At 53.3% G+C, this 27,965-nt stretch overlaps 1 protein-coding gene across 1 annotated transcript; it reads left to right on the top strand.

Moving 5' to 3' along the window:
* On the top strand, window positions 1–27,965 carry sacm1lb (SAC1 like phosphatidylinositide phosphatase b). The gene is given in 21 exon segments (XM_030103558.1): window positions 1–44; window positions 793–890; window positions 1,252–1,318; window positions 1,396–1,496; window positions 1,499–1,521; window positions 5,908–6,057; window positions 12,693–12,752; window positions 12,970–13,003; window positions 13,158–13,259; window positions 22,213–22,298; window positions 23,068–23,154; window positions 23,227–23,295; window positions 23,521–23,600; window positions 23,829–23,927; window positions 23,997–24,135; window positions 24,383–24,452; window positions 24,807–24,879; window positions 25,237–25,330; window positions 25,409–25,501; window positions 25,587–25,644; window positions 27,719–27,965. Coding segments are annotated over 21 exon segments (1,749 nt in total). The 5' UTR covers window positions 1–15; the 3' UTR covers window positions 27,856–27,965.

Consider the following 27,965-nt stretch of genomic DNA (forward strand, 5'->3'; position numbering starts at 1 on the left):
TCGACGGGAGGAAAGATGGCGGCCGCCTATGAGAGTTTCATTCTGTGAGTACCGAACAACTAAAACACACACAGAAACGCCGCAGGACACTCCACAGACACTCCACAGACTCACTCCAACTAACTCACTCCGAGCCCCGCCCCCTCAGCTGCTCCCCGCCGGGCGCGTGGAGAACACGAACAGCTGTTAGCAGCTGAAGCTAAGCTCACTTTGATCACTCGTTCTCTGTTCGCTGGATTCTTGTTTGCGGTCCTGGACTAGAACCAGCAACCCTGTGATTCCGGGTCCGCTGGGTTCTGAGTCGGTTCGGTCTGATGGCCGCTCTGGCACCAGACTCTGCCTCGCGCGTTGGCTCAGCTGGATTTGGACTCCTAAACTCCTCAGGTCGGCTTCCAGACATGAAGCTGATGTTTGTGGAGTTCCTGTGAGCACAGAGGTCAATACCCTGCTTCCTGAGCGCCACGTGCCACGCAGTTCACACAGAACTGCTTCAGTTCACCATCGTGGTCACACTAGACTCCTGACTGCCTGAGCATCCCTCAGAGGGAGGGCAGTCTCCATGGCTAAAGCCGCACTGTGAGAAAGTCTTCCCAGCATGCACCTCCTGCACCGCTCCATCCCAGCATGCACCTCCTGCACCGCTCCATCCCAGCATGCACCTCCTGCACCGCTCCATCCCCGTCACCTCACACTCAGAGGCTGACGGTCTGATCGCTGTGAAGTCTGCATGTTCTTCCTGTGCCCCTCTGCTTGCCTTCACGTCGGTGGACTCTCGTGTCTTTCCGTCGCCAGGCGCACCACACCAGAGAAGTTCTTCATCCAGGCGAGTGAGGACGGCGCCGAGGACGTCCTGGCCATCGACAGAGTGTCCACTGAAATGAGCCTCACAGGTTGGCGCGCTGTGCGAACGCTCGGCAGAGTGTCAGAATGTGTGGGAGTCCTGCTCCCCGCGGCGGGCATTGGCAGGGTCCTGCGGTGCGTGCAGTGCAGTGCAGCTACTACACTACAGCGTAATGCTAGACCTGTCCAGAGGAAGGTTGACGCGAGGTCAGAGTGGAGGTCAGAGCGGTGGGGACTCAGTGTTTGACCTTTAGTGTATTTAGTGAAACTGTTGCATTGAGTTTGCTGTATGAACTGCAGCAGATCCTCAGAGCGCCAGAGTTTCTGGGCCATGAAGAGCAGGAGTGTGTTTTGTGCTGATCGCAGGGTGTCTCTGTGTCACTGCATGTTGTGTTGACGTTGGGTTTTAGTTGAGGAGAGACGTCCCCTCATCAGCTGACAGCCGGCCCATCTGCGGCCTCATGGGAACCATCGTCTGGTGGCCGGTGAGTGGAAGAGGCCTGCGGCGGACTGCTGAGCTCCGCCCCTTTCTGAGCCTCCCTCCCGGCGTTGAAGGCATGTATCGGTCATCATCACAAAGAAGAAGAAGGTGGGAGACCTGCTGGGACACGCTGTGTGGAAGGCAGTGGCCTTTGACATCCTGTCCTACAAGAAGACGTCCTGCACCTGACAGATCGCCAGGTGAGAGCCGGTGAGAGCCAGAGAGAGCAAGGTGAGAGCCGGTGAGAGCCAGAGAGAGCCGAGAGAGCCAGAGAGAGGCAGGTGAGAGCCAGAGAGAGCCAGCAGAAGAGCCAGGTGGAGCCAGAGAGAGCCGGTGAGAGCCAGAGAGAGCCAGAGAGAGCCAGAGAGAGCCAGAGAGAGCCAGAGAGAGCCAGAGAGAGCCAGGTGAGAGCCAGAGAGAGCCAGAGAGCGCCAGGTGAGAGCCAGAGAGAGCCAGAGAGGGCCAGAGAGAGCCAGAGAGAGCCAGGTGAGAGCCAGAGAGAGCCAGAGAGAGCCAGAGAGAGCCAGGTGAGAGCCAGGTGAGAGCCAGGTGAGAGCCGAGAGAGCCAGAGAGAGCCAGAGAGAGCCAGAGAGAGCCAGGTGAGAGCCAGGTGAGAGCCAGGTGAGAGCCAGAGAGCGCCAGGTGAGAGCCAGAGAGAGCCAGAGAGAGCCAGAGAGAGCCAGAGAGAGCCAGGTGAGAGCCAGGTGAGAGCCAGGTGAGAGCCAGAGAGAGCCAGAGAGAGCCAGAGAGAGCCAGAGAGAGCCAGAGGGAGCCAGGTGAGAGCCAGAGAGAGCCAGGTGAGAGCCAGAGAGAGCCAGAGAGAGCCAGAGAGAGCCAGGTGAGAGCCAGGTGAGAGCCAGGTGAGAGCCAGAGAGCGCCAGGTGAGGAGCCAGAGAGAGCCAGAGAGAGCCAGAGAGCGCCAGGTGAGAGCCAGAGAGAGCCAGAGAGAGCCAGAGAGAGTCAGGTGAGAGCCAGAGAGAGCCAGAGAGAGCCAGAGAGAGCCAGAGAGAGCCAGGTTGAGAGCCAGAGAGAGCCAGGTGAGAGCCAGAGAGAGCCAGAGAGAGCCAGAGAGAGCCAGGTGAGAGCCAGAGAGAGCCAGGTGAGAGCCAGGTGAGAGCCAGGTGAGAGCCAGAGAGAGCCAGGTGAGAGCCAGGTGAGAGCCAGGTGAGAGCCAGGTGAGAGCCAGGTGAGAGCCAGAGAGAGCCAGAGAGAGCCAGAGAGAGCCAGGTGAGAGCCAGAGAGAGCCAGGTGAGAGCCAGGTGAGAGCCAGGTGAGAGCCAGAGAGAGCCAGAGAGAGCCAGAGAGCGCCAGGTGAGAGCCAGAGAGAGCCAGAGAGAGCCAGAGAGAGCCAGAGAGAGCCAGGTGAGAGCCAGAGAGAGCCAGATGAGAGCCAGGTGAGAGCCAGGAGAGAGCCAGAGAGAGCCAGAGAGAGCCAGGTGAGAGCCAGAGAGAGCCAGAGAGCGCCAGGTGAGAGCCAGAGAGAGCCAGAGAGAGCCAGAGAGAGCCAGGTGAGAGCCAGAGAGAGCCAGAGAGAGCCAGGTGAGAGCCAGAGAGAGCCAGAGAGAGCCAGAGAGAGCCAGAGAGAGCCAGGTGAGACCCAGAAGAGCGCAGGTGAGAGCCAGGTGAGAGCAGGTGAGAGCCAGAGAGAGCCAGAGAGAGCCAGAGAGAGCCAGAGAGAGCCAGGTGAGAGCCAGAGAAGAGCCAGGTGAGAGCCAGGTGAGAGCCAGGTGAGAGCCAGTGTGAGAGCCAGGTGAGAGCCAGGTGAGAGCCAGGTGAGAGCCAGAGAGAGCCAGAGAGAGCCAGAGAGAGCCAGGTGAGAGCCAGAGAGAGCCAGGTGAGAGCCAGGTGAGAGCCAGAGAGAGCCAGGTGAGAGCCAGAGAGAGCCAGAGAGAGCCAGGTGAGAGCCAGGTGAGAGCCAGGTGAGAGCCAGGTGAGAGCCAGAGAGAGCCAGAGAGAGCCAGAGAGAGCCAGGTGAGAGCCAGAGAGAGCCAGGTGAGAGCCAGAGAGAGCCAGGTGAGAGCCAGAGAGAGCCAGAGAGAGCCAGAGAGAGCCAGGTGAGAGCCAGAGAGAGCCAGAGAGAGCCAGAGAGAGCCAGAGAGAGCCAGGTGAGAGCCAGGAGAGCCAGAGAGAGCCAGAGAGAGCCAGGTGAGAGCCAGAGAGAGCCAGGTGAGAGCCAGAGAGAGCCAGAGAGAGCCAGGTGAGAGCCAGAGAGAGCCAGGTGAGAGCCAGAGAGAGCCAGAGAGAGCCAGGTGAGAGCCAGGTGAGAGCCAGGTGAGAGCCAGAGAGAGAGCCAGAGAGAGCCAGAGAGAGCCAGGTGAGAGCCAGGTGAGAGCCAGGTGAGAGCCAGAGAGCGCCAGGTGAGAGCCAGAGAGAGCCAGAGAGAGCCAGAGAGCCCAGGTGAGAGCCAGAGAGAGCCAGGTGAGAGCCAGAGAGAGCCAGAGAGAGCAGGGGAGAGCCAGAGAGAGCCAGGTGAGAGCCAGAGAGAGCCAGGTGAGAGCCAGTGAGAGCCAGGTGAGAGCCAGGTGAGAGCCAGAGAGAGCCAGAGAGAGCCAGGTGAGAGCCAGGTGAGAGCCAGAGAGAGCCAGGTGAGAGGCCAGGTGAGAGCCAGGTGAGAGCCAGGTGAGAGCCAGAGAGAGCCAGAGAGAGCCAGAGAGCGCCAGGTGAGAGCCAGAGAGAGCCAGAGAGAGCCAGAGAGAGCCAGGTGAGAGCCAGAGAGAGCCAGGTGAGAGCCAGAGAGAGCCAGAGAGAGCCAGGTGAGAGCCAGAGAGAGCCAGAGAGCGCCAGGTGAGAGCCAGAGAGAGCCAGAGAGAGCCAGAGAGAGCCAGGTGAGAGCCAGAGAGAGCCAGAGAGAGCCAGAGAGAGCCAGGTGAGAGCCAGGTGAGAGCCAGAGAGAGCCAGAGAGAGCCAGAGAGAGCCAGAGAGAGCCAGGTGAGACCCAGAGAGAGCCAGGTGAGAGCCAGGTGAGAGCCAGGTGAGAGCCAGGTGAGAGCCAGAGAGAGCCAGAGAGAGCCAGAGAGAGCCAGAGAGAGCCAGGTGAGAGCCAGAGAGAGCCAGGTGAGAGCCAGGTGAGAGCCAGGTGAGAGCCAGGTGAGAGCCAGAGAGAGCCAGAGAGAGCCAGGTGAGAGCCAGAGAGAGCCAGGTGAGAGCCAGGTGAGAGCCAGAGAGAGCCAGGTGAGAGCCAGAGAGAGCCAGAGAGAGCCAGAGAGAGCCAGAGAGAGCCAGAGAGAGCCAGGTGAGAGCCAGGTGAGAGCCAGAGAGAGCCAGAGAGAGCCAGAGAGAGCCAGAGAGAGCCAGAGAGAGCCAGGTGAGAGCCAGAGAGAGCCAGAGAGAGCCAGAGAGAGCCAGAGAGAGCCAGAGAGAGCCAGAGAGAGCCAGGTGAGAGGCCAGAGAGAGCCAGAGAGAGCCAGAGAGAGCCAGAGAGAGCCAGGTGAGAGCCAGAGAGAGCCAGGTGAGAGCCAGAGAGAGCCAGGTGAGAGCCAGAGAGAGCCAGAGAGAGCCAGGTGAGAGCCAGAGAGAGCCAGGTGAGAGCCAGAGAGAGCCAGAGAGAGCCAGAGAGAGCCAGGTGAGAGCCAGAGAGAGCCAGGTGAGAGCCAGAGAGAGCCAGGTGAGAGCCAGGTGAGAGCCAGAGAGAGCCAGAGAGAGCCAGAGAGAGCCAGGTGAGAGCCAGAGAGAGCCAGGTGAGAGCCAGAGAGAGCCAGGTGAGAGCCAGAGAGAGCCAGAGAGAGCCAGAGAGAGCCAGGTGAGAGCCAGAGAGAGCCAGAGAGAGCCAGGTGAGAGCCAGAGAGAGCCAGAGAGAGCCAGGTGAGAGCCAGAGAGAGCCAGAGAGAGCCAGAGAGAGTCAGGTGAGAGCCAGAGAGAGCCAGAGAGAGCCAGAGAGAGCCAGAGAGAGCCAGGTGAGAGCCAGAGAGAGCCAGAGAGAGCCAGAGAGAGTCAGGTGAGAGCCAGAGAGAGCCAGAGAGAGCCAGAGAGAGCCAGAGAGAGCCAGAGAGAGCCAGAGAGAGCCAGAGAGAGTCAGGTGAGAGCCAGAGAGAGCCAGAGAGAGCCAGAGAGAGTCAGGTGAGAGCCAGAGAGAGCCAGAGAGAGTCAGGTGAGAGCAGAGAGAGCCAGAGAGAGCCAGAGAGAGCCAGAGAGAGCCCCACAGGCCCCGTCGGTCCTGCCAGATCAGCTCTCAGACAGGAAACACCGAGTAACACTGGGGTCACAGCAGGCTGTGGGGTCACAGCAGGCTGTGGGGTCACAGTGCTGGGGTCACAGTGCTGGGGTCACAGCAGGCTGTGGGGTCACAGCAGGCTGTGGGGTCACAGTGCTGGGGTCACAGCAGGCTGTGGGGTCACAGCAGGCTGTGGGTCACAGCAGGCTGTGGGGTCACAGCAGGCTGTGGGGTCACAGCAGGCTGTGGGGTCACAGCAGACTGTGGGGTCAGAGCTCTGTGAATACACTGAAAGTGCAGAATTAGCTGAGGATTATGAAGTGACCAGCAGAGCTGCCAGACCTGCCTCACAAATCTGAGCAGAACTACATGAAGAAGAAAACACTGGCCATCAGCAGAAAGCCTGGTCTGACCAGAGACTTCTCCGTTGTTGCAGATGCAAGACAACAAGGTGTTCCTGTCCATGGTCCACAGCGTCCTCCACACCGACGGCCTGTTCTTCACCACAGACTACGACCTGACCCACAGCCTGCAGCGCCTGGCCAACACCAGCCCCGACTTCCAGGACATGAGTCTGATAGAGAGGGTAGCACTTCTGCTCCCAGTCCACCTCCTGTCTCCTGTCTCTCTGTCTCCTGTCTCCTGTCTCTCTGTCTCTCTGTCTCTCTGACTCTCTGTCTCTCGTCTCCTGTCTCTCTGTCTCCTGTCTTTCTGTCTCCTGTCTCCTGTCTCTCTGTCTCTCTGTCTCTCTGTCTCCTGTCTCTCTGTCTCTCTGTCTCTCTGTCTCCTGTCTCTCTGTCTCCTGTCTCCTGTCTCCTGTCTCTCTGTCTCTCTGTCTCCTGTCTCTCTGTCTGTCTCCTGTCTCCTGTCTCTCTGTCTCTCTGTTCTCTGTCTCCTGTCCTGTCTCCTCCTGTCTCTCGTCTCTCTGCTCTGTCTCGGTCTCTCTGTTCCTGTCTCCTGTCTCTTGTCTCTGTCTCTCGTCTCCTGTGTCTCTGTCTCCTGTCTCCTTTCTGTCCTGTCTCTGTCTCCTGTTATGTCTCTGTCTCCTGTCTCTCTGTCTCCTGTCTCCTGTCTCCTGTCTCCTGTCTCTCTGTCTCCTGTCTCTCTGTCTCTGTCTCTGTCTCCTGTCTCTCTGTCTGTCTGTCCTGTCTCTTTGTCTCCTGTCTCCTGTCTATCTGTCTCCTGTCTCCTGTCTCCTGTCTCTCGTCCGTCTCCTGTCTCTCTGTCTCCTGTCTCTCTGTCTCCTGTCTCCTGTCTCCTGTCTCTCTCTCTGTCTCTCTCTCTCTCTGTCTCCTGTCTCTCTCTGTCTCTCTGTCTCCTGTCTGTCTCTGTCTCTCTGTCTCCTGTCTGTCTCTCTCTCTCTCTCTCTGTCTCCTCTCTGTCTCTCTCTGTCTCCTGTCTCTCTCTCTGTCTCTCTCTCCTGTCTCTCTCTGTCTCCTGTCTCTCGTCTCCTGTCTCTCTGACTCTCTGTCTCTCGTCTCCTGTCTTTCTGTCTATCGTCTCGTCTCCTGTCTCTCTTGTCTCTCTGACTCTCTGTCTCTCTGTCTCTGTCTCCTGTCTCTCTGTATCCTGTCTCTGTCTCCTGTATCCTGTCTCCTGTCTCTCGTCTCTGTCTCTGTCTCTCAGTCTCCTGTCCTTGTCTCTTCTGTCTCCGTCTCTCTGTCTCTCTGTCTCTCGTCTCCGTCTCTCTGTCTCCTGTCTCCTGTGTCTCTGTCTCTCTGTCTCCCTGTCTCTGTCTCCTGTCTCTCTGTCTCTGACTCTGACTCTCTGTCTCTCTCTGTCCTGTCTCTGTCTCTGTCTCTCTGACTCTCTGTCTCTCGTCTCCTGTCTTTCTGTCTCTGACTCTCGGTCTCTCGTCTCCTGTCTCTGTCTCTCTGACTCTGTCTCTCTGTCTCTGTTCCTGTCTCTCTGTCTCCTGTCTTCTGTCTCCTGTCTCGTCTCTGTCCTCTGTCTCTCTGTCTCCTGTATCTCAGTCTCCTGTATCTCTGTCTCTCTGTCTCTCGTCTCCGTCTCTGTTCCTGTCTCTGTCTCTGTCTCTCTGTCTCTCTGTCTCCCTGTCTCCTGTCTCCTGTCTCTCTGTCTCTCTGACTCTCTGACTCTCTGTCTCTCTCTGTCTCCTGTCTCTCTGTCTCCTGTCTCTCTGACCTCTGTCTCTCGTCTCCTGTCTTTCTGTTCTCTGACTCTCTGTCTCTCGTCTCCTGTCTCTCTGTCTCTCTGACTCTCTGTCTCTCTGTCTCCTGTCTCCTGTCTCTCTGTCTCCTGTCTCCTGTCTTCTGTCTCTCTGTCTCTCTGTCTCCTGTCTCTCTGTCTCTCGACTCTCGTCTCTGTCTCTGTCTCTCTGTCTCCTGTCTCTCTGTCTCCTGTCTCTCTGTCTCTCTGTTCCTGTCTCTCTGTCTCCTGTCTCTCTGTCTCTCTGTCTCTGTCTCTCTGTCTCTCGTCTCCTGTCTCTGCCTCTTGCCTCTGACTCTCTCTCTCTGTCTCTCTGTCTCCTGTCTCTCTGTCTCTCTGTTCTCTTCTCTGTCTTCTGTCTCTCGTCTCCTGTCTCTCTGCCTCTCTGACTCTCTCTCTCTGTCTCTCTGTCTCTCTGTCTCCTGTCTCTCTGTCTCTGTCTCTCTGTCTCTCTGTCTCCTGTCTCCTGTCTCTCTGTCTCTCTGATCTCTGTCTCTCTCTGTCTCCTGTCCTGTCTCTCTGTCTCCTGTCTCTGTCTCTCTGACTCTCTGTCTCTCTGTCTCCGTCTCTCTGTCTCTCTGTCTCTCTGTCTCTCTGTCTCTCTGTCTCTCTGTCTCTCGTCTCCTGTCTCTCTGCCTCTCTGGCTCTCTCTCTCTGTCTCTCTGTCTCTCTGTCTCTCGTCTCCTGTCTCTCTGCCTCTCTGCCTCTCTGACTCTCTCTCTCTCTGTCTCTCTGTCTCCTGTCTCCTGTCTCTCTGTCTCTCTGTCTCCTGTCTCTCTGTCTCTCTGTCTCTCTAACTCTCTGTCTCCTGTCTCTCGTCTCCTGTCTCTCTGCCTCTCTGACTCTCTCTCTCTGTCTCTCTGTCTCTCTTTCTCCTGTCTCTCTGTCTCTCTGTCTCTCTGTCTCTCTGACTCTCTGACTCTCTGTCTCTCGTCCTGTCTCTCTGTCTCCTGTCTCTCGTCTCTCTGTCTCTCTGTCTCTCTGTCTCTCGTCTCCTGTCTCTCTGACTCTCTGTCTCCTGTCTCTCTGTCTCTCTGTCTCTCTGTCTCCTGTCTCTCTTTCTCCTGTCTCTCTGTCTCTCTGACTCTCTGTCTCTCGTCTCCTGTCTCTCTGTCTCTCTGTCTCTCTGTCTCTCTGTCTCTCTGACTCTCTGACTCTCTGTCTCCTGTCTCTCTGACTCTCTGTCTCTCTGTCTCTCTGTCTCTGTCTCTCTGTCTCTCTGACTCTCTGTCTCTCTGTCTCCTGTCTCTCTGTCTCCTGACTCTCTGTCTCTCGTCTCCTGTCTCTCTGTCTCCTGTCTCTCTGTCTCCTGTCTCTCTGTCTCTCTGTCTCTGTCTCCTGTCTCTCTGTCTCTCTGTCTCTCTGTCTCCTGTCTCTCTGTCTCTCTGTCTCTCTGTCTCTCTGTCTCCTGTCTCTGTTCCTGTCTCTCTGTCTCTCTGTCTCCTGTCTCTCTGTCTCCTGTCTCCTGTCTCCTGTCTCTCTGTCTCCTGTCTCTCTGTCTCCTGTCTCCTGTCTCTCTGTCTCCTGTCTCTCTGTCTCCTGTGTCTCTGTCTCCTGTCTCCTTCCTGTCTCTCTGTCTCTCTGTCTCTGTCTCCTGTCTCTCTGTATCCTGTCTCTCTGTCTCCTGTCTCCTGTTCTGTCTCTCTGTCTCCTGTCTCGTCTCTCTGTCTCTCTGTCTCCAGTATCCTGTCTCTCTGTCTCTCTGTCTCCTCTCTGTGTCTCTCTTCCTGTCTCTGTCTCTCTGCCTCTCTGTCTCCCTGTCTCCTGTCTCCGTCTCCTGTCTCTCTGTCTCTCTGACTCTCTGACTCTCTGTCTCTCTGTCTCCTGTCTCTCTGTCTCCTGTCTCCTGTCTCTCTGACTCTCTGCCTCTCGTCTCCTGTCTTTCTGTCTCTCTGACTCTCTGTCTCTCGTCTCCTGTCTCCTGTCTCTCTGTCTCCTGTCTCTCGTGTCCTGTCTCTCTGTCTCTCTGTCTCCTGTCTTCTGTCTCTCTGTCTCTCGTCTCCTGTCTCTGTCTCTCGTCTCTGCTCTTGCCTCTGACTCTCTCTCTCTGCTCTCTGTCTCTCTGTCTCCTGTCTCTCTGTCTCTCTGTCTCCTGTTCTGCTCTTGTCTCTCGTCTCCTGTCTCTGCCTCTCTGACTCTCTCTCTGTCTCTCGTCTCCTGTCTCTCTGTCTCTCTGTCTCCTGTCTCCTGTCTCTCTGTCTCTCGTCTCCTGTCTCTCTGTCTCTCTGTCTCTCTGTCTCCTGTCTCTCTGTCTCTCTGTCTCTCGTCTCCTGTCTCTCTGCCTCTCTGACTCTCTCTCTGTCTCTGTCTCTCGTCTCCTGTCTCTCTGCCTCTCTGACTCTCTCTCTCTGTCTCTGTCTCTCTGTCTCTCTGTCTCTCGTCTCCTGTCTCTCTGCCTCTCTGCCTCTGACTCTCTCTCTCTCTGTCTCTCTGTCTCTCGTCTCCTGTCTCTCTGCCTCTCTGACTCTCTCTCTCTGTCTCTCTGTCTCTCGTCTCCTGTCTCTCTGCCTCTCTGACTCTCTCTCTCTGTCTCTGTCTCTCTGTCTCTCTGTCTCTCGTCTCCTGTCTCTCTGCCTCTCTGCCTCTCTGACTCTCTCTCTCTGTCTCTCTGTCTCCTGTCTCCTGTCTCTCTGACTCTCTGACTCTCTGTCTCCTGTCTCTCTGTCTCTCTGTCTCCTGTCTCTCTGTCTCCTGTCTCCTGTCTCTCTGTCTCCTGTCTCTCCTGTCTCTCGTCTCCTGTCTCTCTGCCTCTCTGACTCTCTCTCTCTGTCTCTCTCCTGCTCTGTCTCTGCTCTATGTCTCTCTGACTCTCGTCTCTCTGTCTCTCTGTCTCTCTGACTCTCTGTCTCTCGTCTCTGACTCTCTGTCTCCTGTCTCCTGTCTCCTGTCTTCTGACTCTCTGTCTCTCTGTCTCTCTGTCTCTCCGTCTCTCCGACTCTCCGACTCCTGTCTCTCTGTCTCTGTCTCTCTGTCTCTCCGACTCCTGTCCCTGTCTCCTGTCTCTCTGTCTCTCTGACTCTCGTCTCTCTGTCTCTTTGTCTCTCTGTCTCTTGTCTGTCTGTCTCCTGTCTCTCTGTCTCTCTGTCTCTCTGTCTCCTGTCTCTCTGTCTCCTGTCTCTCTGTCTCCTGTCTCTCTGACTCTCTGACTCTCTGTCTCCTGTCTCTCTGTCTCCTGTCTCTCTGTCTCTCTGTCTCCTGTCTCCTGTCTCTCTGTCTCTCTGTCTCCTGTCTCTCTGACTCTCTGTCTCCTGTCTCTCTGTCTCCTGTCTCTCTGTCTCCTGTCTCCTGTCTCTCTGTCTCCTGTCTCTCTGTCTCCTGTCTCTCGTCTCCTGTCTCTCTGCCTCTCTGACTCTCTCTCTCTGTCTCTCTGTCTCTCTGTCTCTCTGTCTCCTGTCTCCTGTCTCCTGTCTCTCTGTCTCTCTGTCTCCTGTCTCTCTGTCTCTCTGTCTCCTGTCTCTCGTCTCCTGTCTCTGCTGGCTCTCTACTGACTCTCTCTCTCTGTCTCTCTGTCTCTCTGTCTCTCTGTCCTCCTGTCTCGTCTTGTCTCCTGTCTCTCTGTCTTCTGTCTCCTGTCCTGTTCTCTGTCTCTCGGCTCTTCTCCTGTCCTCTCTTGACTCTCTGTTCCTGTCTCTCTGCTCTCTGTCTCTCTGTCTCCTGTCTCTCTGTCTCTCTGTCTCCTGTCTCTCTGTCTCCTGTCTCCTGTCTCTCTGACTCTCTGACTCTCGTCTCCCAGGTCTCTCTGTCTCTCTGTCTCTTGTCTCTCTGTCTCCTGTCTCTCTGTCTCTTGTCTCTCTGTCTCCTGTCTGTCTGTCTCTCTGTCTCTCTGTCTCCTGTCTCTCTGTCTCCTGTCTCTGTCTCCTGTCTCTCTGACTCTCTGACTCTCTGTCTCCTGTCTCCCTGTCTCTCTGTCTCTCTGTCTCCTGTCTCTCTGTCTCTCTGTCTCTGTCTCCTGTCTCTCTGACTCTCTGACTCTCTGTCTCCTGTCTCTCTGTCTCTCTGTCTCCTGTCTATGTCTCTGTCTCCTGTCTCCTGTCTCTCTGTCTCCTGTCTCTCTGTCTCCTGTCTCTCGTCTCCTGTCTCTCTGCCTCTCTGACTCTGTCTCTCTGTCTCTCTGTCTCCTGTCTCCTGTCTCTCTGTCTCCTGTCTCCTGTCTCTCTGTCTCCTGTCTCTCTGTCTCTCTGTCTCCTGTCTCTCGTCTCCTGTCTCTCTGCCTCTCTGACTCTGTCTCTCTGACTCTCTGTCTCTCTGTCTCCTGTCTCCTGTCTCTCTGACTCTCTGACTCTCTGTCTCCTGTCTCTCTGTCTCTCTGTCTCTCTGACTCTCGGACTCTCTGTCTCTCGTCTCCTGTCTCTCTGTCTCCTGTCTCCTGTCTCTCTGTCTCTCTGTCTCTCTGACTCTCTGACTCCTGTCTCCTGTCCCCTGTCTCTCTGTCTCTCTGTCTCTCTGTCTCTCTGTCTCTCTGACTCTCTGACTCTCTGTCTCTCGTCTCCTGTCTCTCTGTCTCCTGTCTCCTGTCTCTCTGTCTCTCTGTCTCTCTGTCTCTCTGACTCTCTGTCTCTCGTCTCCTGTCTCTCTGTCTCCTGTCTCTCTGTCTCTCTGTCTCCTGTCTCTCTGTCTCCTGTCTCCTGTCTCTCGTCTCCTGTCTCTCTGACTCTCTGTCTCCTGTCTCTCTGACTCTCTCTCTCTGTCTCCTGTCTCTCTGTCTCTCTGACTCTCTGACTCTCTGTCTCCTGTCTCTCTGTCTCTCTGACTCTCTGACTCTCTGACTCTCTGACTCTCTGTCTCCTGTCTCTCTGTCTCTCTGACTCTCTGACTCTCTGACTCTCTGTCTCTCGTCTCCTGTCTCTCTGTCTCTCTGACTCTCTGTCTCCTGTCTCTCTGTCTCTCTGTCTCTCTGACTCTCTGACTCTCTGTCTCTCTGTCTCTCCGTCTCTCCGTCTCTCCGACTCTCTGACTCCTGTCTCCTGTCTCCTGTCTCTCTGTCTCTCTGTCTCTCTGTCTCTCCGACTCCTGTCCCCTGTCTCTCTGAGTCCAGTGTCTTGCTCTTTCCAGGCCGATCAGCGTTTCGTGTGGAACGGTCATTTACTGAGAGAGTTCCTGGCCCAGCCTGAGGTGATCCATTGTTGTTTGGTGTTCTTCAGATTGAGCGGTAACCTTTGACCCTGACACACACTCAGCAGGCCCTTTTTGAGATCAGCTGGTAGACCTGGAGTTCAAAGTGAGGAACATTTCCAGACCCGTTCCCAGCGGCTCAGACCGGGTGTCCTGCCGGAGTGTCGGTGTGTGTCTGTCCACTGATGTGTGTGCTCTGCTCTGCTCTGCTTCACAGCTGCACCGGTTTGTGTTTCCTGTCGTCCACGGCTGTATCCTTTCCTTTCCTCCACACCTCCGCTCTGCAGTGTTGACGTGCTGACACTGCAGGATCGTGTCAGGTTGTGTCCTTGCTGAGGCTGTACCTTCAGGTCTCAGGCTGATGGTTCCTGGTTTGGGTGTAGCTGGTTTCCGTAACACAGTCAGTCGTCAGCGTGAATTCCAGCTGCATCAACGGCAAAGTGTTCGAGTGGATCCTGATCTCCAGGAGGAGCTGCTTCAGAGGGGGAGTTCGCTACTACGTCCGAGGTAAACGCCGCTCGGCTCACTCCACAAAGACGTGTCTCTCATGACCCGGACACCACAGGTCCTGGACGTCCTCTGTCCTGCAGGACAGTCTCAGCTAGGGCTGTCACGATATCAAATTTTCTCTTCACGATTATTATGGACAAAGAATGTCACGATAACGATATTATCACGATATCAGCAACAATGTAACTAATCATGGTACAAACATTCAGATTCAGCTTTAATTTTATTTTTGTTTGTTTTCTCTCTTTTCCCAGATGAATTACATTCAGAATACCTGTCAAATGAGGCGTTGAAACAATATGAGAACAGTGACTGTACAGCTGCAGAGACCAAGCAGGGCGGAAGGACCGGAGCGGATTTTGAAAATACACTTCAACACGTTTCAAGTGGCACTAGATCCTCTATGCGATATTATCATGTGCGCATTTTGAACACGATATTGAAATTTCATTTTTTAATACCACAGTTATCGTCAATACCGGTTTACCGCGACAGTCCTAGTCTCAGCACACCTGCGATCATGTTGATGTCTTCATCCGAGCTGTGTGAAAACCCAGCCACCAGCTTCCACTGTGACCAGGTGTACAGAAGCTGGGAGGCCTGAACCATGCAGGGCACCAGACGTTCCACCAGGGGGCAGTGGTTTTACTGTGAGGGTTCATTGTGTCAGACAGGGGGCGCCGTGCAGCCTGGAACCCTCTGAAAGGTCTCCTTGTTTCCACAGTGCCATTTATGCTGGTCCTGAAGGGTGCAGGGTGGTCCTGAAGGGTGCAGGGTGGTCCTGAAGGGTGCAGGGTGGTCCTGAAGGGTGCAGGGTGGTCCTGAAGGGTGCAGGGTGGTCCTGAAGGGTGCAGGGTGGTCCTGAAGGGTGCAGGGTGGTCCTGAAGGGTGCAGGGTGGTCCTGCACGGTGCAGGGTGGTCCTGAAGGGTGCAGGGTGGTCCTGAACGATACTCAGCTTCTCTGCTGCGTGTCTCCACTGCACTCAGCTCAGTTTGAATGTGGGTTGTTGTGGCTGTTGTGGTTCTTCTTGGGGTGAGGGGACAGAAAGAGGAGGAGACAGGACAGGCAGGTTCTTGTATCTTCATACATTTCATTTATAAACAGAGTACATAGGCTACAAGAGGAACAATCATCAATGACATGTACTAGAATTAAATTACAATAAAACCCAACATTCCAGTATTAGAATGAGATTACATTAAAACGAGAGAAGGAGCAGAACTGGGAGCCAGTTCCACATGGTAGAACCCAGGGTTCAGTAAACCTTCCACCCACTGGGTCCGGGTTCCTCCATTCATCAGTGGAGCAGCTGTTTTGTTTGAAGCCCAATTAGAATTGATTGCATCCATTGAGTCCAGGTTGTCTCATTAGCTCAGTGGATCAGCTGATTGATGTTCTGTCTGCGATCCCTCAAGCACAGCTCTAGTCCACCTCAGAGACAGGATCTTCTTCCAGGGTTCTTGTGTGTGTGTGTGTGTGTGTGTGTGTGTGTGTGTGTGTGTGTGTGTGTGTGTGTGTGTGTGTGTGTGTGTGAGAACGTGACCCCCAGCTGTAAGCTTTATTGAATAGAAAGCTCTTAAGCCTGGTCTTAAAAACCGAGACTGAGTCAGCCTCCCAGACTCTGGGAGCTGGTTCCACATAACAGGAGCCTGATAGCTAAAGGCTCTACCTCCTGTTCTACTGTTAGAGAACCAGGAACCTCCAGCAGACCAGCACTCTGAGAACCAAGTGTTCTCCTGGGACGACGGCTGAAAAAATGAAATTTCAACATTGTGTTCAAAATGCGCACATGATAATATCGTAAAGAGGATCTAGTGCCACTTGAAACGTGTTGAAGTGTATTTTCTAAATCCGCTCCTGTCCTTCCGCCCTGCTTGGTCTCCCTCCTGCAGCCCCCCCCTCACATATAAACACAGCAGAGCAGCGGTAGCAGCACGGCTCCTAGCTAGCTAGCTCCCAGTTAGCGAGCGTCACGAGTGAACTAAACATGTCGGCGGTGGCCGACAGCGACAGCGAGACGCTCTAACCCGAAGAAAGTGAAGTCGTGGTGTGGGAGTTCTTGGGGTTCCTAAAGGTGGAAGCGGACTAGTTTGACGACACGCCAATTTGCAAGAAATGCTGAGCTTCATAAAAATCTGCCATAAGCAGAGAATGGAATCGGAAAAAGAAAAATATCCCAGGATTGTTCAGCAGACATATCACTTGTCATTCATCAGTTACACACAAATGCTTTGTCCCTGCTATCCACAAATGATTTTGTTAATCTTGTAGTTACAGCAGATTTCCCACCCTGTGGATCCTCTGTTAATCAGTTCACCAGATTTTAATTAGTTGAGTGTAACTCCACTTTTGGTATGCAGCTGTACAGTCACTGTTCTCATATTGTTTCAACGCCTCATTTGACAGGTATTCTGAATGTAATTCATCTGGGAATAGAGAGAAAACAAACACAAATAAAATTAAAGATGAATCTGAATGTTTGTACCATTATTAGTTACATTTTTGCTGATATCGTGATAATATCGTTATCATGACATTTTTTGCCCATGATAATCGTGAAGAGAAAATTTGATATCGTGACAGCCCTATATGGGGCTAACAGCTGTTTAAGATATGATGGGGCCTGGTTGTTCAGGGCTTATCGGTTAAAGCGATACTTCAACATTTTGGCAAATTGGCCCATTTAGCGCAATTCCTTAGTCATTTTGAACGGCAGACTGACTGTTTTTGTGAGGGCGAGCTGTTGTTTATCCAGAGGTGAGTCGGGGAAGGTTTTTGGGACGGACACAATGGAGGTGTTGGGGTTTACGATTGATAATTTGGAATAAATTGCTAAAGTATTGATTACTGGAAGTAATTGATTACTTTAGGTAATTTTGTTACTTATTAATTTGAGTAAATTATCATTTACCAATTAATAATTGCAGGTCATTAACAGTGGATCACCAATAACAATCAATTACGGCGTAATAAACTGTTATTTATCCGTTAATAATGTTAAATAATGAGCTATTTGGGAATGGAGTAGACCACAGAGTGAGTTAACCATCAAATTATTGACTAACAAGGTGTTATTAATTAATCAATAATGCCACAAATTACTGATTACTGGAAATGGGTAAATTACAGAAAATGAGCTGAGGGAAGTTGTGAATTATGCATTAAATAAACCTGTGGGTTATTTAATTGATAATTCCGGGGCACCACCTCGTCAGAGGAACATTCATTACCAATTTTCAGTCTCAAAGATGGAAAGATAATTTAAGCTGGTGGTTAATCTTTGGATGAACAACCTTTAAATTATCAGAGAAGGTGTGAGATCGAGCTCAGGCTGATACAACCAGGACATTTGTCAGAAGACCACCAGAAAGAGAAGCATGAATCGTTCAGTTAATGAGCGTTTATTAACAATGTCTATTACTAATTAACACATGATCAACAAAACAGAACATATTCAACTTGCAAGCTGTGTGTGTGTGTGTGTGTGTGTGTGTGTGTGTGTGTGTGTGTGTGTGTGTGTGTGTGTGTGTGTGCGTGTGCGTGTGCGTGTGCGTGTGCGTGTGCGTGCGTGCGTGCGGAAACGTGTGAGGAGGAGGAGGAGGAGGAGTTAACCCGTTGGGCCTGCTGTGGTTCCGTGTACGGTGTGTCTGAGTGGGTGTGTGACTCGGGCTCGGTCCACTCTGTCCGGTGACCGGCCGCGAGTGTGGGTGTGTGTGTGTGTGTGTGTGTGTGGTGTCAGCAGAGCTGCTCCCCGAAGGGAGTGAGGGGCGGGGCGATGGTCCCGGTCCGGCTTCCCCGGCAGGGGTAGTGGGGAGGACAGAGAGAGAGAGAGAGAGACAGACAGGGTGAGGGGACGCCCGACGGGCGGCACGTCTGTGTGGACTCCGCAATCCACGCCTGGGGAGATGAGAGAGAGAGAGGAAGGGAGAAAGCAGAGCTCTGGTCTCCCGGCTGGCGGAGGTCGGTGTGCGCTTGCGTGGCCCTGGCGATGGCACGCCTGCGCAGGAGGGAGAGCGAGGGGGGAGAGACCTTCGTTCTCCACCGAGAAAAAGGGGGGAAAAGAGAGGGAGAGAGAGAAGAGCGGAGGAGCTGTAGCGGTTAGGGCTGCCACAAACGATTATTTTGGTAGTCGACTAATCACTGATTATTTTTTCGATTAGTCGACTAATCGCATCATATATAAATTAAATGTAGAACATAGTTTATCGCACCACCGTGAAGCTGCTCTTATATAGCCATAATTAGATTTCAGCTTTAAGTGTTTAAGGTACATTCTAACTAAAAATAAAGACAATTCGGATGAGAGTTCATTAAACCTTTATTTAATGACATAAATTGCAAATACTTGAGTAAAATAAGGAGAAGGCTCTTGCCTAAACAACACAAAAATAAATCCTTCACGTTATTTTTTTTTTTCTTAATTTGTGTTTGGCATCAAGCACAGCAACAATGAGGCAGGCACCTGTAACTACGGAATTATTGAAGTTTTCGTCTCACTGACTCAAATAAAACAAAAGTGCATTTTGTGTTCAGTGCTCGACTGTATACAACTTTATTCCACTCTGACTCTACATAATCCCAAACTCCACAGGGCTCTGGCTCACCGCCAGGACAGTCAGCATTTCTACATGTTGGAGACAGGCTGCTCTCTCTGGGAGCAGATGTTCTGCTGCAGAGAGAATCCGCTCCGATGGGGTGAAGCTCTGAAACATAACGGTGGAAAACATCAGCGCGACGTCACTTCTTATTAAAACACATCACTGTTAGAGCGTTACAGAAAACATGAAATATGTGCTAAAGGCAGCTAATGGATCAAATCGTCACCACTAATGTTAACAGCTATGAGTAAACAGCAAGTTAGCGCTCTATGCTAATATTATTAGCTTACCGAGACGACGGTCAATCATCATCGTCCCGAGCCACGACGTGCTTCTGTTTCGGCTGCTCATGCATCGCAGTTGTGCTGCCGTGGAAGGCAGGTTCTGTCCTGCAGATGCTGCATTGCACTTTTCTCTGACGTTTACCAGATTGAGTTGTTTATGAGAAGATTGCTAAGACGGAACTACTTACTAAACATGGCGTCTGGGCGTAGTGATTTCAAAAGGAAAAGTAGTTCCCAGTATTTGCTTCAGTGTCATAACGTTACAATATTATTTGTTGGTGTTCCACAGCGTAGTGAATGTGTGGATTATAATGTATCCACCAAAGTGACTCGCCTCTGGATAAACAACAGCTCGCCCTCACAGAAACAGTCAGTATGCTGTTCAAAATGACTGAGGAGTTGTGCTAAATGGGCCAATTTGCCGAAATGTTGAAGTATTGTTTTGAGGAGGATTTTTGAATTCTATTCTAGATTTAACAGGAAGCAGTGAAGGGAAGCTGATATTGGGCTGATATGATCTCTCCTACTGGTTCTGGTGAGAACTCTTGCTGCTGCACTTTGAACCAGTTGGAGACTTTTTAGGTAGTTATTGGTTCCTGATAACAAGGAGTTGCAGTAGTCTAATCTGGAGGAACAAATGATGGATTCATTTCTCAGCATGGCTTTGAGTCAGCATGTTCCTGATTTTAGAAATATTAACAGGTGAAAGAAGGAGGTCCTGCAGACCTGTTTAATGTGGATTACAGTCAGGTTGGCACCAATCCAAGTCGGCCCTGGCCAACTGGGCACCTCCCCCGGGATACAGTCAAGTCGGCACCAATGGACTCTATGCACAACTTCACCACTTCCTGAACTTCAGGAGGCTCCTTGTTTCCTGTCTTTCATGATAGGATGAACTGATTAATCCAGGTGTGTCTCGCCTCAGTAAATGGCCAGACACACCTGTAGTAATCAGCTCATCGTATCATGAAAGACAGGAAACAAGGAGCCTCCTGAAGTTCAGGAAGTGGTTGAGTTGTGCATAGAGTCCATCCAAGTCGGCCCTGGCCAACTCTGCACCGCCCCCGGGATACAGTCAAGTCAGCATCAAAGCCAAGTCGGCCTCGTGGGGGGGCTCTCAAGTGGCCGAGTTGGTCGGTGCCGACTTGACTGTAAGCTGCTTACCAACTCGGCCAAAAGCCTCTTTTTTTTTTAAATCACAATGCGTCTGCGGCGCCACGATTTGCACAGTTTTTTGACGATCTGTTTGAACCGAGTAGCTTAGCTACGAGCGCGCAGCTAAGAGCGCGCAGCGCTTAGCGGCTATCTGGTCATGTGACCGGTCCCCAAGGCATTCTGGGAATCGTAGTGCAACGATGCCGGCTGCGGCGCGACGATTTGCAGTTTTTTTCGTGCCGGCTGCGCCACTTCTCCTCACGTAGCAGGCGGAGACTGGAGGACAAACTGTGGTTATGGTGACTGACAGGTTAGAGGTGGAGAATGGACCTGGAGCTTCATGGTTGACTTTCTGATTGAACCAAGTAGCTTAGCTAGGAGCGCGCAGCGTGAGCGGCTGTCTGGTCATGTGTCCAGATCATGTGACCAGGCGGCGTTTGATCAAACCAGTCGCCTTTCATTATGATTATAAAACTGTGCAAATCGTTGCGCTGCAGCCGGCATCAGCTCCAGGATGGAGCCCAGCGGCGGCGCGAGCCGTGCGTCTCCGCCGGCTTCGGGACCAGCTTCCGTGGAGCAGCTCCGGGCCGTTTACCCAATCGGCCCCAACTCGGCCCTGGAGGTCAGACGCCCGGGCGCTGACTTTATGAAAACACTGGCGATGGATGAAAAAATACAGCCGAAATGAGCGACCTCTCCGGGGGCCGGCCAAAGGCTGTCTCCTCTTCCGGGGGGGAGTGGCGTTCCTCTTCATGACGTCAGAAAGAGGGAGATTTCAGAACCGCGTGTTTGAGTGTATATTTTCTTAAAAGTGGAGCCACCATTGAGGGAGGTGACTGAATGTTTCACTTCTTGGGGATCATACAGAGGCTCTGGGAGGCAACATGACTGTAAAGACTCCTTTTTAAAGTGAATTTTGCATAATATGACTCCTTTAAATTCTCCCACTACAGTGATTTGATCTGAGCTTCAGACTAAACTGGAGAGAAAGTCTGAACATTCAGAGTGTGGAGCTGGGGGGGGGATACACTCCAGCCAGCAGGACTGGCTTCTGTGTTGTCCAGCTGGAGTTAGTGAGATTCAGAGTGAAACTTTCAAAGGTTTAATGCTTAGTTTTAGACCCAGGACTGATTAGAAGTTTAGAGTTCTAGATGGACGCTGCTCCACCGCCTCGGCCAGACTCTCGGGGAATATGATAGTGGACATGTTGCTTCATTTAAACTGAGATATTCATCCTTCCTTAGCCAGGTGTCAGTGAGGTTTAATATATCTAAATTATGATCCGTTATTAGGTCACCAATAAGCAGGATCTGGAGGAGAGGGATCGGATATTTAACAGTCCACATTTGACTATTGTGGGTTTTTGTTCTGCTGCAGGTTTAGTTTTAATTTTCATTAGGTTTTTAAGCTGAACTCCTCTCCTCTGGTGAAGGTGCTGTCTGCTGGAGATAATAACAGAGAGAGGGGCGTGTGGAGAGTGGGCGGGGCTTACCGTTAGTCAGTCAGCTGGACTGACAGCTGGAGACGTCTGGACTGCTGGATGTTCCCTGACAGGACGGAGTCCAGCATATCAGCTGCTGTGGAGGGCCTGATGGAGGGCCGGGTGGAGGGTTGGATGGAGGGTGGAGGCCGCGGTGGAAAGCCTTGTGGAGGGTTCAGGGTGTTGGGCCTGATGGAGGGTGGAGGGCCGGGTGGGGGTGTGTGAGTTTCATGCTGCTGGAGCCCGGCGCTCCTACAACACTGCTCAGTTTCGTTCTCCTCATGAGAAGCAGCTGCAGGCTGCTCTCCAACACCAGCTGAGCGGTGTGGAGAAGAGGGTGGAGGCTGCAGAGGGCGGAGGCTGCAGAGGGCGGAGGAGGCTGCAGAGGGAGGAGGCTGCAGAGGGAGGAGGAGGCTGCAGAGGGAGGAGGCTGCAGAGGGAGGAGGAGGCTGCAGAGGGAGGAGGCTGCAGAGGGAGGAGGAGGCTGCAGAGGGAGGAGGCTGCAGAGGCCTCCTCCATCAGTTCTCACTGAGGACTTCACATCACAGGTTTTTAACAGAGAAACACCAGATACACACTGGAAGGTGGAGAAACCGGTCCCCAGTGGGCCGCTGAGTCTGACCCCTGACACCCCCAGCCCCCTGCAGGGCCCTGTCCTCTACCTGTCCTCTATCATATGGTCATAAAATGAATTTTCAGCTCAGTGTTGCCATCATTTGTGGCAGCAGGACTGCTGATGTGGAGCCAGCAGGCAGCGAGGACACGTCCTGACCTGTCCTGTCCTGTCCTGTCCTGTCCTGTCCTGTCCTGTCCTGTCCTGTCCTGTCCTGACCTGTCCTGTCCTGACCTGACCTGTCCTGTCCTGTCCTGTCCTGTCCTGTCCTGACCTGTCCTGTCCTGTCCTGACCTGTCCTGACCTGTCCTGTCCTGTCCTGTCCTGACCTGTCCTGACCTGTCCTGTCCTGTCCTGACCTGTCCTGTCCTGTCCTGACCTGACCTGTCCTGTCCTGACCTGTCCTGACCTGTCCTGTCCTGTCCTGTCCTGTCCTGTCATGTCCTGTCCTGTCCTGTCCTGTCCTGTCCTGCCCTGCCCTGCCCTGCCCTGCCCTGCCCTGTCCTGTCCTGTCCTGTCCTGTCCTGTCCTGTCCTGCCCTGCCCTGCCCTGCCCTGCCCTGACCTGTCCTGTCCTGTCCTGTCCTGTCCTGTCCTGTCCTGTCCTGTCCTGTCCTGTCCTGTCCTGTCCTGTCCTGCCCTGTCCTGTCCTGTCCTGTCCTGTCCTGTCCTGCCCTGCCCTGCCCTGCCCTGCCCTGACCTGTCCTGTCCTGTCCTGTCCTGTCCTGTCCTGTCCTGTCCTGCCCTGTCCTGTCCTGACCTGTCCTGACCTGTCCTGTCCTGACCTGTCCTGACCTGTCCGCTCTCGTCTTCCTGACAGGCATTGATTCCGAGGGACACGCCGCCAACTTTGTGGAGACCGAGCAGATCGTGGCGTTCAGCGGTGCCAAGGCGTCCTTCGTTCAGGTGAGTTTCTCTCAACCACACTCACCTCTGCTCCCCACAGTGACAACCAGACTCCGCAGGCCCTGGTACAGCCTCCAGGGGGACCTGTGGGTCCAGCTGGTCTCCAGGCCGACGGGATGAAGGTCAAACTGATGATGAGGATGATGAAGACAGCTGGTTTCAGTCACTCAACCGTCATGGCTGGTCTGAGTGTTTGGTCTGCTGGATCTCCAACCATCTCCAGGGTCTCTAGAGAACAGAGAACCAGAGAAGATCTGCAGGGAGCAGGTTCTCTGGGACCAGCAGAGGTCAAAGGTCAATGGACAGTCAGGATGGAGACGATAGAAAGACGACAGGAAGTCAGAGAACCTCTGGATCCAACCTGCAGTGAGGAAGAACATCTGGAAGCTGAAGAAGACCACAAAGGGGGTCCCTGCAGGACACTGAGCCTACAGGTCACACAGGACCACCAGAACTGGACCAGAGAGGGTCTGAGGAGTCTCCACCAGAACTGGACCAGAACTGGACCAGAGAGGGTCTGAGGAGTCTCCACCAGAACTGGACCAGAGAGGGTCTGAGGAGTCTGTGGTTCTGAATGTGGCTCAGGATCAGAATGCTTGTTGGACTTTGTTGGGTCTTGATGGCGGTCCGGCGGTCCGGCCTCCTGCTGCCAGGTGTACTGAGTAAAGTGTCTTGTGTACTTTGACACATTCCTGCGTGGCCCCTGAAGAGGGGCCCTGGGACCTGGTGTGACGCAGTCTGGGTTTCATGAGTTGTTTTTCCTCCGCAGACCCGAGGCTCCATCCCCTTCTACTGGTCCCAGAGGCCAAATCTCAAGTACAAGCCAAAGCCACAGATCCACAAAGCCGTCAGTCATGTAGGTGCAGCTGCCGGCTCACCTGGACCCTGCTGCCGCCGTGTCTCACTCTTCCTGTCATCCTCTTTCCAGCTGGACGGATTCCAGAGACACTTTGACTCCCAGATTATTCTCTATGGAAGACAAGTCCTGCTCAACCTGGTACTGTCAAACCAGTAGTCTTCTAACGCCACAACATTTCCATGCAGCCTTCTGTTCATTTCTATCTAAACTTTGAGAAAACCAATGAGAAGTTGACATGTTGGACACATTTTGACTTTTTTCTAGAAACGGGGCTGTTTCAGTGTCTATGACGATGAAACTGCTTGTCCTTTGCTTCATTAATGGGTTGAGTGGCTGCAGGCTGATGATGACCATGTGTTACAGATCAATCAGAAGGGGTCGGAGAAGCCTCTGGAGCTGGCCTTTGATAAGATGGTGGCGGGTTCGGGTAACGGCATGATCAAGTAAGTGCGCGTGAGCGTCTTTTCCGGGAAACAGAAAAGTGTGAAATAGCTCAGAATCTGATTTAGATTTTATATTCTCGAAAATAGCCACTCTCTGCTTCGATTACGGCGTCACAGCCCTCCTTCGTGATAAACAGCGTGCATGCTGTGAAGACTCGGGTCTACCGAGGCCTGGGCGGGCTCGGTTCCTCACAGGTCCTGCTGGACTCTCCTCTGCTCTCCCTGCAGGTACATCGCCTTCGACTTCCATAAGGAGTGCAGCCGGATGCGGTGGCACCGTCTCCACCTCCTGCTGGACACGGTGGCTGAGGTGCAGGAGGACTTTGGGTGGGTGAGCCCTCCTGCTCGGGTGGTGCAGGGCGGCGGGCGCCCCTAACGGCCCTGCGGTGCGTTCAGGTACTTCCTGGTGGATGCAGACGGCAAGGTGCTGTCCAGCCAGGACGGGGTTTTCCGCAGTAACTGCATGGACTGTCTGGACCGGACCAACGTGGTGCAGAGCCTGCTGGCCCGCCGCTCGCTGCAGGCTCAGCTGCAGGTGACTCCGGACACACTCCTGCTCACAGCCTCTATCGTCTCATGCAAATCATTATTATATTTATATCATTCAGACACGTTCTATAATATAACAGACAAGATGCCAGACAGGAAGTCACAGCATGGATCTGTTCACCCGGACAGGAAGGATGTGCCTGGATGTGGATTTGTTCCATCATGCCTCGCAGCTTGTTGGACATGTAGCCACAGGTCATGTGTGACTTTGTGTCTGTCCGTCTGTCCTGCAGAGAATGGGAGTTCTCCTGATGGGTCAGCGGATTGAGGATCAGACTGACTTTGAGAAGACGTACAGGAACGGTGAGGGCTGCTTTCTGCATGCTTCACAGGTTCTGGTCATGTGCTCGCTTCGTGTGCTCTGGTGCCGTGTTCTGTTTTCCACTGCCTGTAGCAGTCGGTGGTCAGATGAGCCGGAGCGGTGGCCCCGCCCCTCCCTCAGGTTGCTTCTTGGAGCCTCTCAGGCTGCTAGCGGGTGGTGCAGGCGTCCCGTGGCATCTGGCACCACCCTGTTATGTGCCAGTAAAGTGGCTGCTGGGAGTTTTGGTGCAGCCGGCGCTCACAGGGCGCAGGACCTGTCACACAGGTGGCAGGATGTGGTGTTTCTGCTCCTCACGCCGTCCCCCCCCCAGTCTGTCATGGTCTCTCTGTCAGCAGCCTGGGCCGATAACGCCGACGCTTGTGCCAAACAGTACGCCGGTACCGGAGCCTTAAAGACGGACTTCACCAGGTGAGTTCCCCGAGTCCCTCTGAGTCCTCTGCCTGGTCCACCCCGCCCCCTGCAGCTCCTCACCGCCCGGGACCTCGGACTGCTGACAACCAACACAACACATCCAGCTTCCACTGAGCTGACAAAACAGCCACACACATCCAAACAGACCCACAACCACACAGTGCGGGGCAGCTCTGAGCACACACCACTCCCACTGCAGCGGCACGAGCTCGCAGCTGGCAGCAGGAGCCGCCACCGGATCACACACACCTTTCAAACGCCGCTGCACCCCTGAAGACCGCCCCAGACTGGGTGTGTGTTCAGGCTGGGTGACTAACTGTGTGTGTTCACACTGGGTGTGTGTGGACGTTCCAGAACAGGCAAGCGGACTCAGTGGGGTCTGCTGATGGACGGCTGGAACTCAATGATCCGATACTACAAGAACAACTTCTCTGATGGCTTCAGACAGGTGGGCTCCGGCGGCGCTGACCTTTGACCCGTCCTCTCGGCAGGCTCCACATCCTCAGCGTGTGCTCTGTCTCATCAGGACTCCATCGATCTGTTCCTGGGGAACTACGTGGTGGAAGAAGCTGACTGGGCCACTCCACTGCAGGACCCCAAAGACTGGAAGTTCCTCACTGTAAGGACGTGGGGAGACGGCGGGGGGAGGTTCCTGACGACCTCTGGCGTGACCCCCTCTCTCTCTGCTCTCTCCTCTGCTCCAGCTGCCCATCATCATGGTTGTGGCCTTCTCCATGTGCATCATCTGCCTGCTGATGGCAGGTCAGTCAAGCTGTTCGTCTCCACACACACAACTTACCAGCATTGTGTTGGGTTGAAGAATGAATCAGTAAATACACGCTTTTGCCTTATTTAAAATACAAAAAAAATGAATTTAGAAATTTACATGAATGATAAAAAAAGAGGATTATTTAAGTAGCAGTGAAGAACAGGATAAGAGGGCAGCAAAGTTCACCAGAGTCAGAGTGACTGGTTTCACACCAGCCCGGTAAAATCTGGATTTTATACCAATTCAGCACTTTGTTGGAAAATCCTCATCATGTATTCATGTGTGAAAGCTCCTCTGATCAGAGGTCCGTAACTCACGGTTGTTCGTGGTTAGCCGTAAGCTGCTAGCTGGCAGCTGGGGCAGGATTTCCAGTTTCGGTCCGCACCAATCAAACGAGCCGACTTCTTCTGCCCGTCTGGTCAGTGGTCGTTTCAGCAGACGGCGCCCCCAAACCAGCAGCTGCTGTAATTACATGACGCTGACCGTGTGTTTGGTGCTCTCTCAAGAGTCCAGTGGGCAAGCAAGCCAAACCACCCCGCCATCCCCCTCCCCAGGAGAACCCAGCCCCGGGCTACTCTGGTGTGAAGCAGCCTAAAGCTAGTCTGCAGTTTTCAAAAGGAGCTTATGCTATGGGAGATGTTGCGTACCTTATTTGAGAGAGGCAGCTCACTTTTGTTAAAATTCAGTTTACAGCACCAAACAAGTTAAAAATCTCAGTTGCTGCTGTCTGCCCCTGGAGGGGTAGTAGAGGAGGTCTTCTGCATACAGTGAGGCTCTTTGTTCTGCTCCACTGCTGTGGAAGCCTGAAATACAGCCAAGTGCAAAGAGGAGAGCAGTGGGAGGGCAGCGCTGCCCTGCAGATATTCAGACTGCTGATTGGTGGTTTTACCAAGGCTAAAGGACAAGCATGTTACAACTTAGCCCAGGAAAAAAAACAGACTGTTCTACATTGTAAAATAGAAATTTCCAGTCCAGACAGTGGATGGCCTTGTCCACTTCCAAAGATACCCCAGCCTCTGGAATCCTCTTGGTAATGGGATAGTTCTCAGGAGCCTCCTCAGGCCGAGGACAGAATGCCTATCCTTAAGGAGTCCAGTCTGGACCAGTGAATTGATGGACGCGAGCACAGTGAAGTCCACATTAAACAAGCTGACTATTGGACCTTTGTTGTTTATTATTGAGAGAGAATCTGAAGCCAGATTGAAATGATTCATTAAACATCTCTAACAAAATAGATAAGTACTTATGTTGGGGGGGTAGCAGAGGTTTTGTCCAGCTGAGCCATATATTCTGACAGCGCAGTCAGTTTATCTCTGTATTTTTCTTTCATGGCTGTCAATGTAGCATTCCAGAGCCGGGTGTAGCCAACAGTTGGAGCCACCACCAAGAATATGTAGAGCCGGGACAGTATCACGAAGAATACAACTCATACAGATACTGTTCATTGATCCGGTACTTTAATGCAGTTCTTATCAGGTGTTTTTCAGTTGTTTTTCATCAACTATTAGAAAAGATCAATCCAGCAGTCTTTTGAATCAATCAGCTTTATTAACACTAAGGTGGTGATTACACTCAGCGACGAGCTGCAAGACTAAACTGTCCCTGGATCATCTGTTATCCAGCCGCAAACTAAACCAGTCCTGGTGCTTACACAGTCCAGTGCTAGCCAGTCCCAGTACTGGACTGTTTAAGTACCAGGACTGGTTTAGTACTGGACTGGTTTTGGACCAGGTGGGACTGGTTCAGTACTGGACAGTCTGGACTGACAGATCATGTGGAGGCAGAGTGTCTCAGTGGGAGACTGTGTTTATTAACATGAAGCTAATTCTGAAAGTTGTTCCTGTAACGGCACACAGTTACTGTCCCTCAGAACACGCCTGTATGCAGACGACGTAGCTGTCTCTCTTAACCGACGGTTCCACCACTGCAGTGAGTTGGAGTTCAATTTAAAGCAGAGATGTGATTCCGATGTGTTGACCTGTGAGAGAGGTGAAAGGTGAAACCTTAGAGGCTGGACGAGTTCTGCTGCCGCTCTGCGTGAACGTCCTCCACTCTGTCTCCTGTCAGGGGACACCTGGACCGAGACTCTGGCCTACGTCCTGTTCTGGGGGACGGCCAGCGCGGCCACGGCCGGTCTGATCCTCTTCAACGGCCGGGACTTCGTGGACGCTCCCAAGCTGGTGCAGAAGGAGAAGATGGACTGAATGTGTGTGTGTGGAAAGCAGCTGGGCTCCTCTTCCTCAGGCTCTTCATCACTTCACCACCACAGGGCCTGGAGCCTGTACTGACCTGGGGGGGGGGACTGGACCCTGTA

Source organism: Salarias fasciatus, chromosome 11 (assembly GCF_902148845.1).
Source record: "Salarias fasciatus chromosome 11, fSalaFa1.1, whole genome shotgun sequence".
NCBI classification, from domain to species: domain Eukaryota; kingdom Metazoa; phylum Chordata; class Actinopteri; order Blenniiformes; family Blenniidae; genus Salarias; species Salarias fasciatus.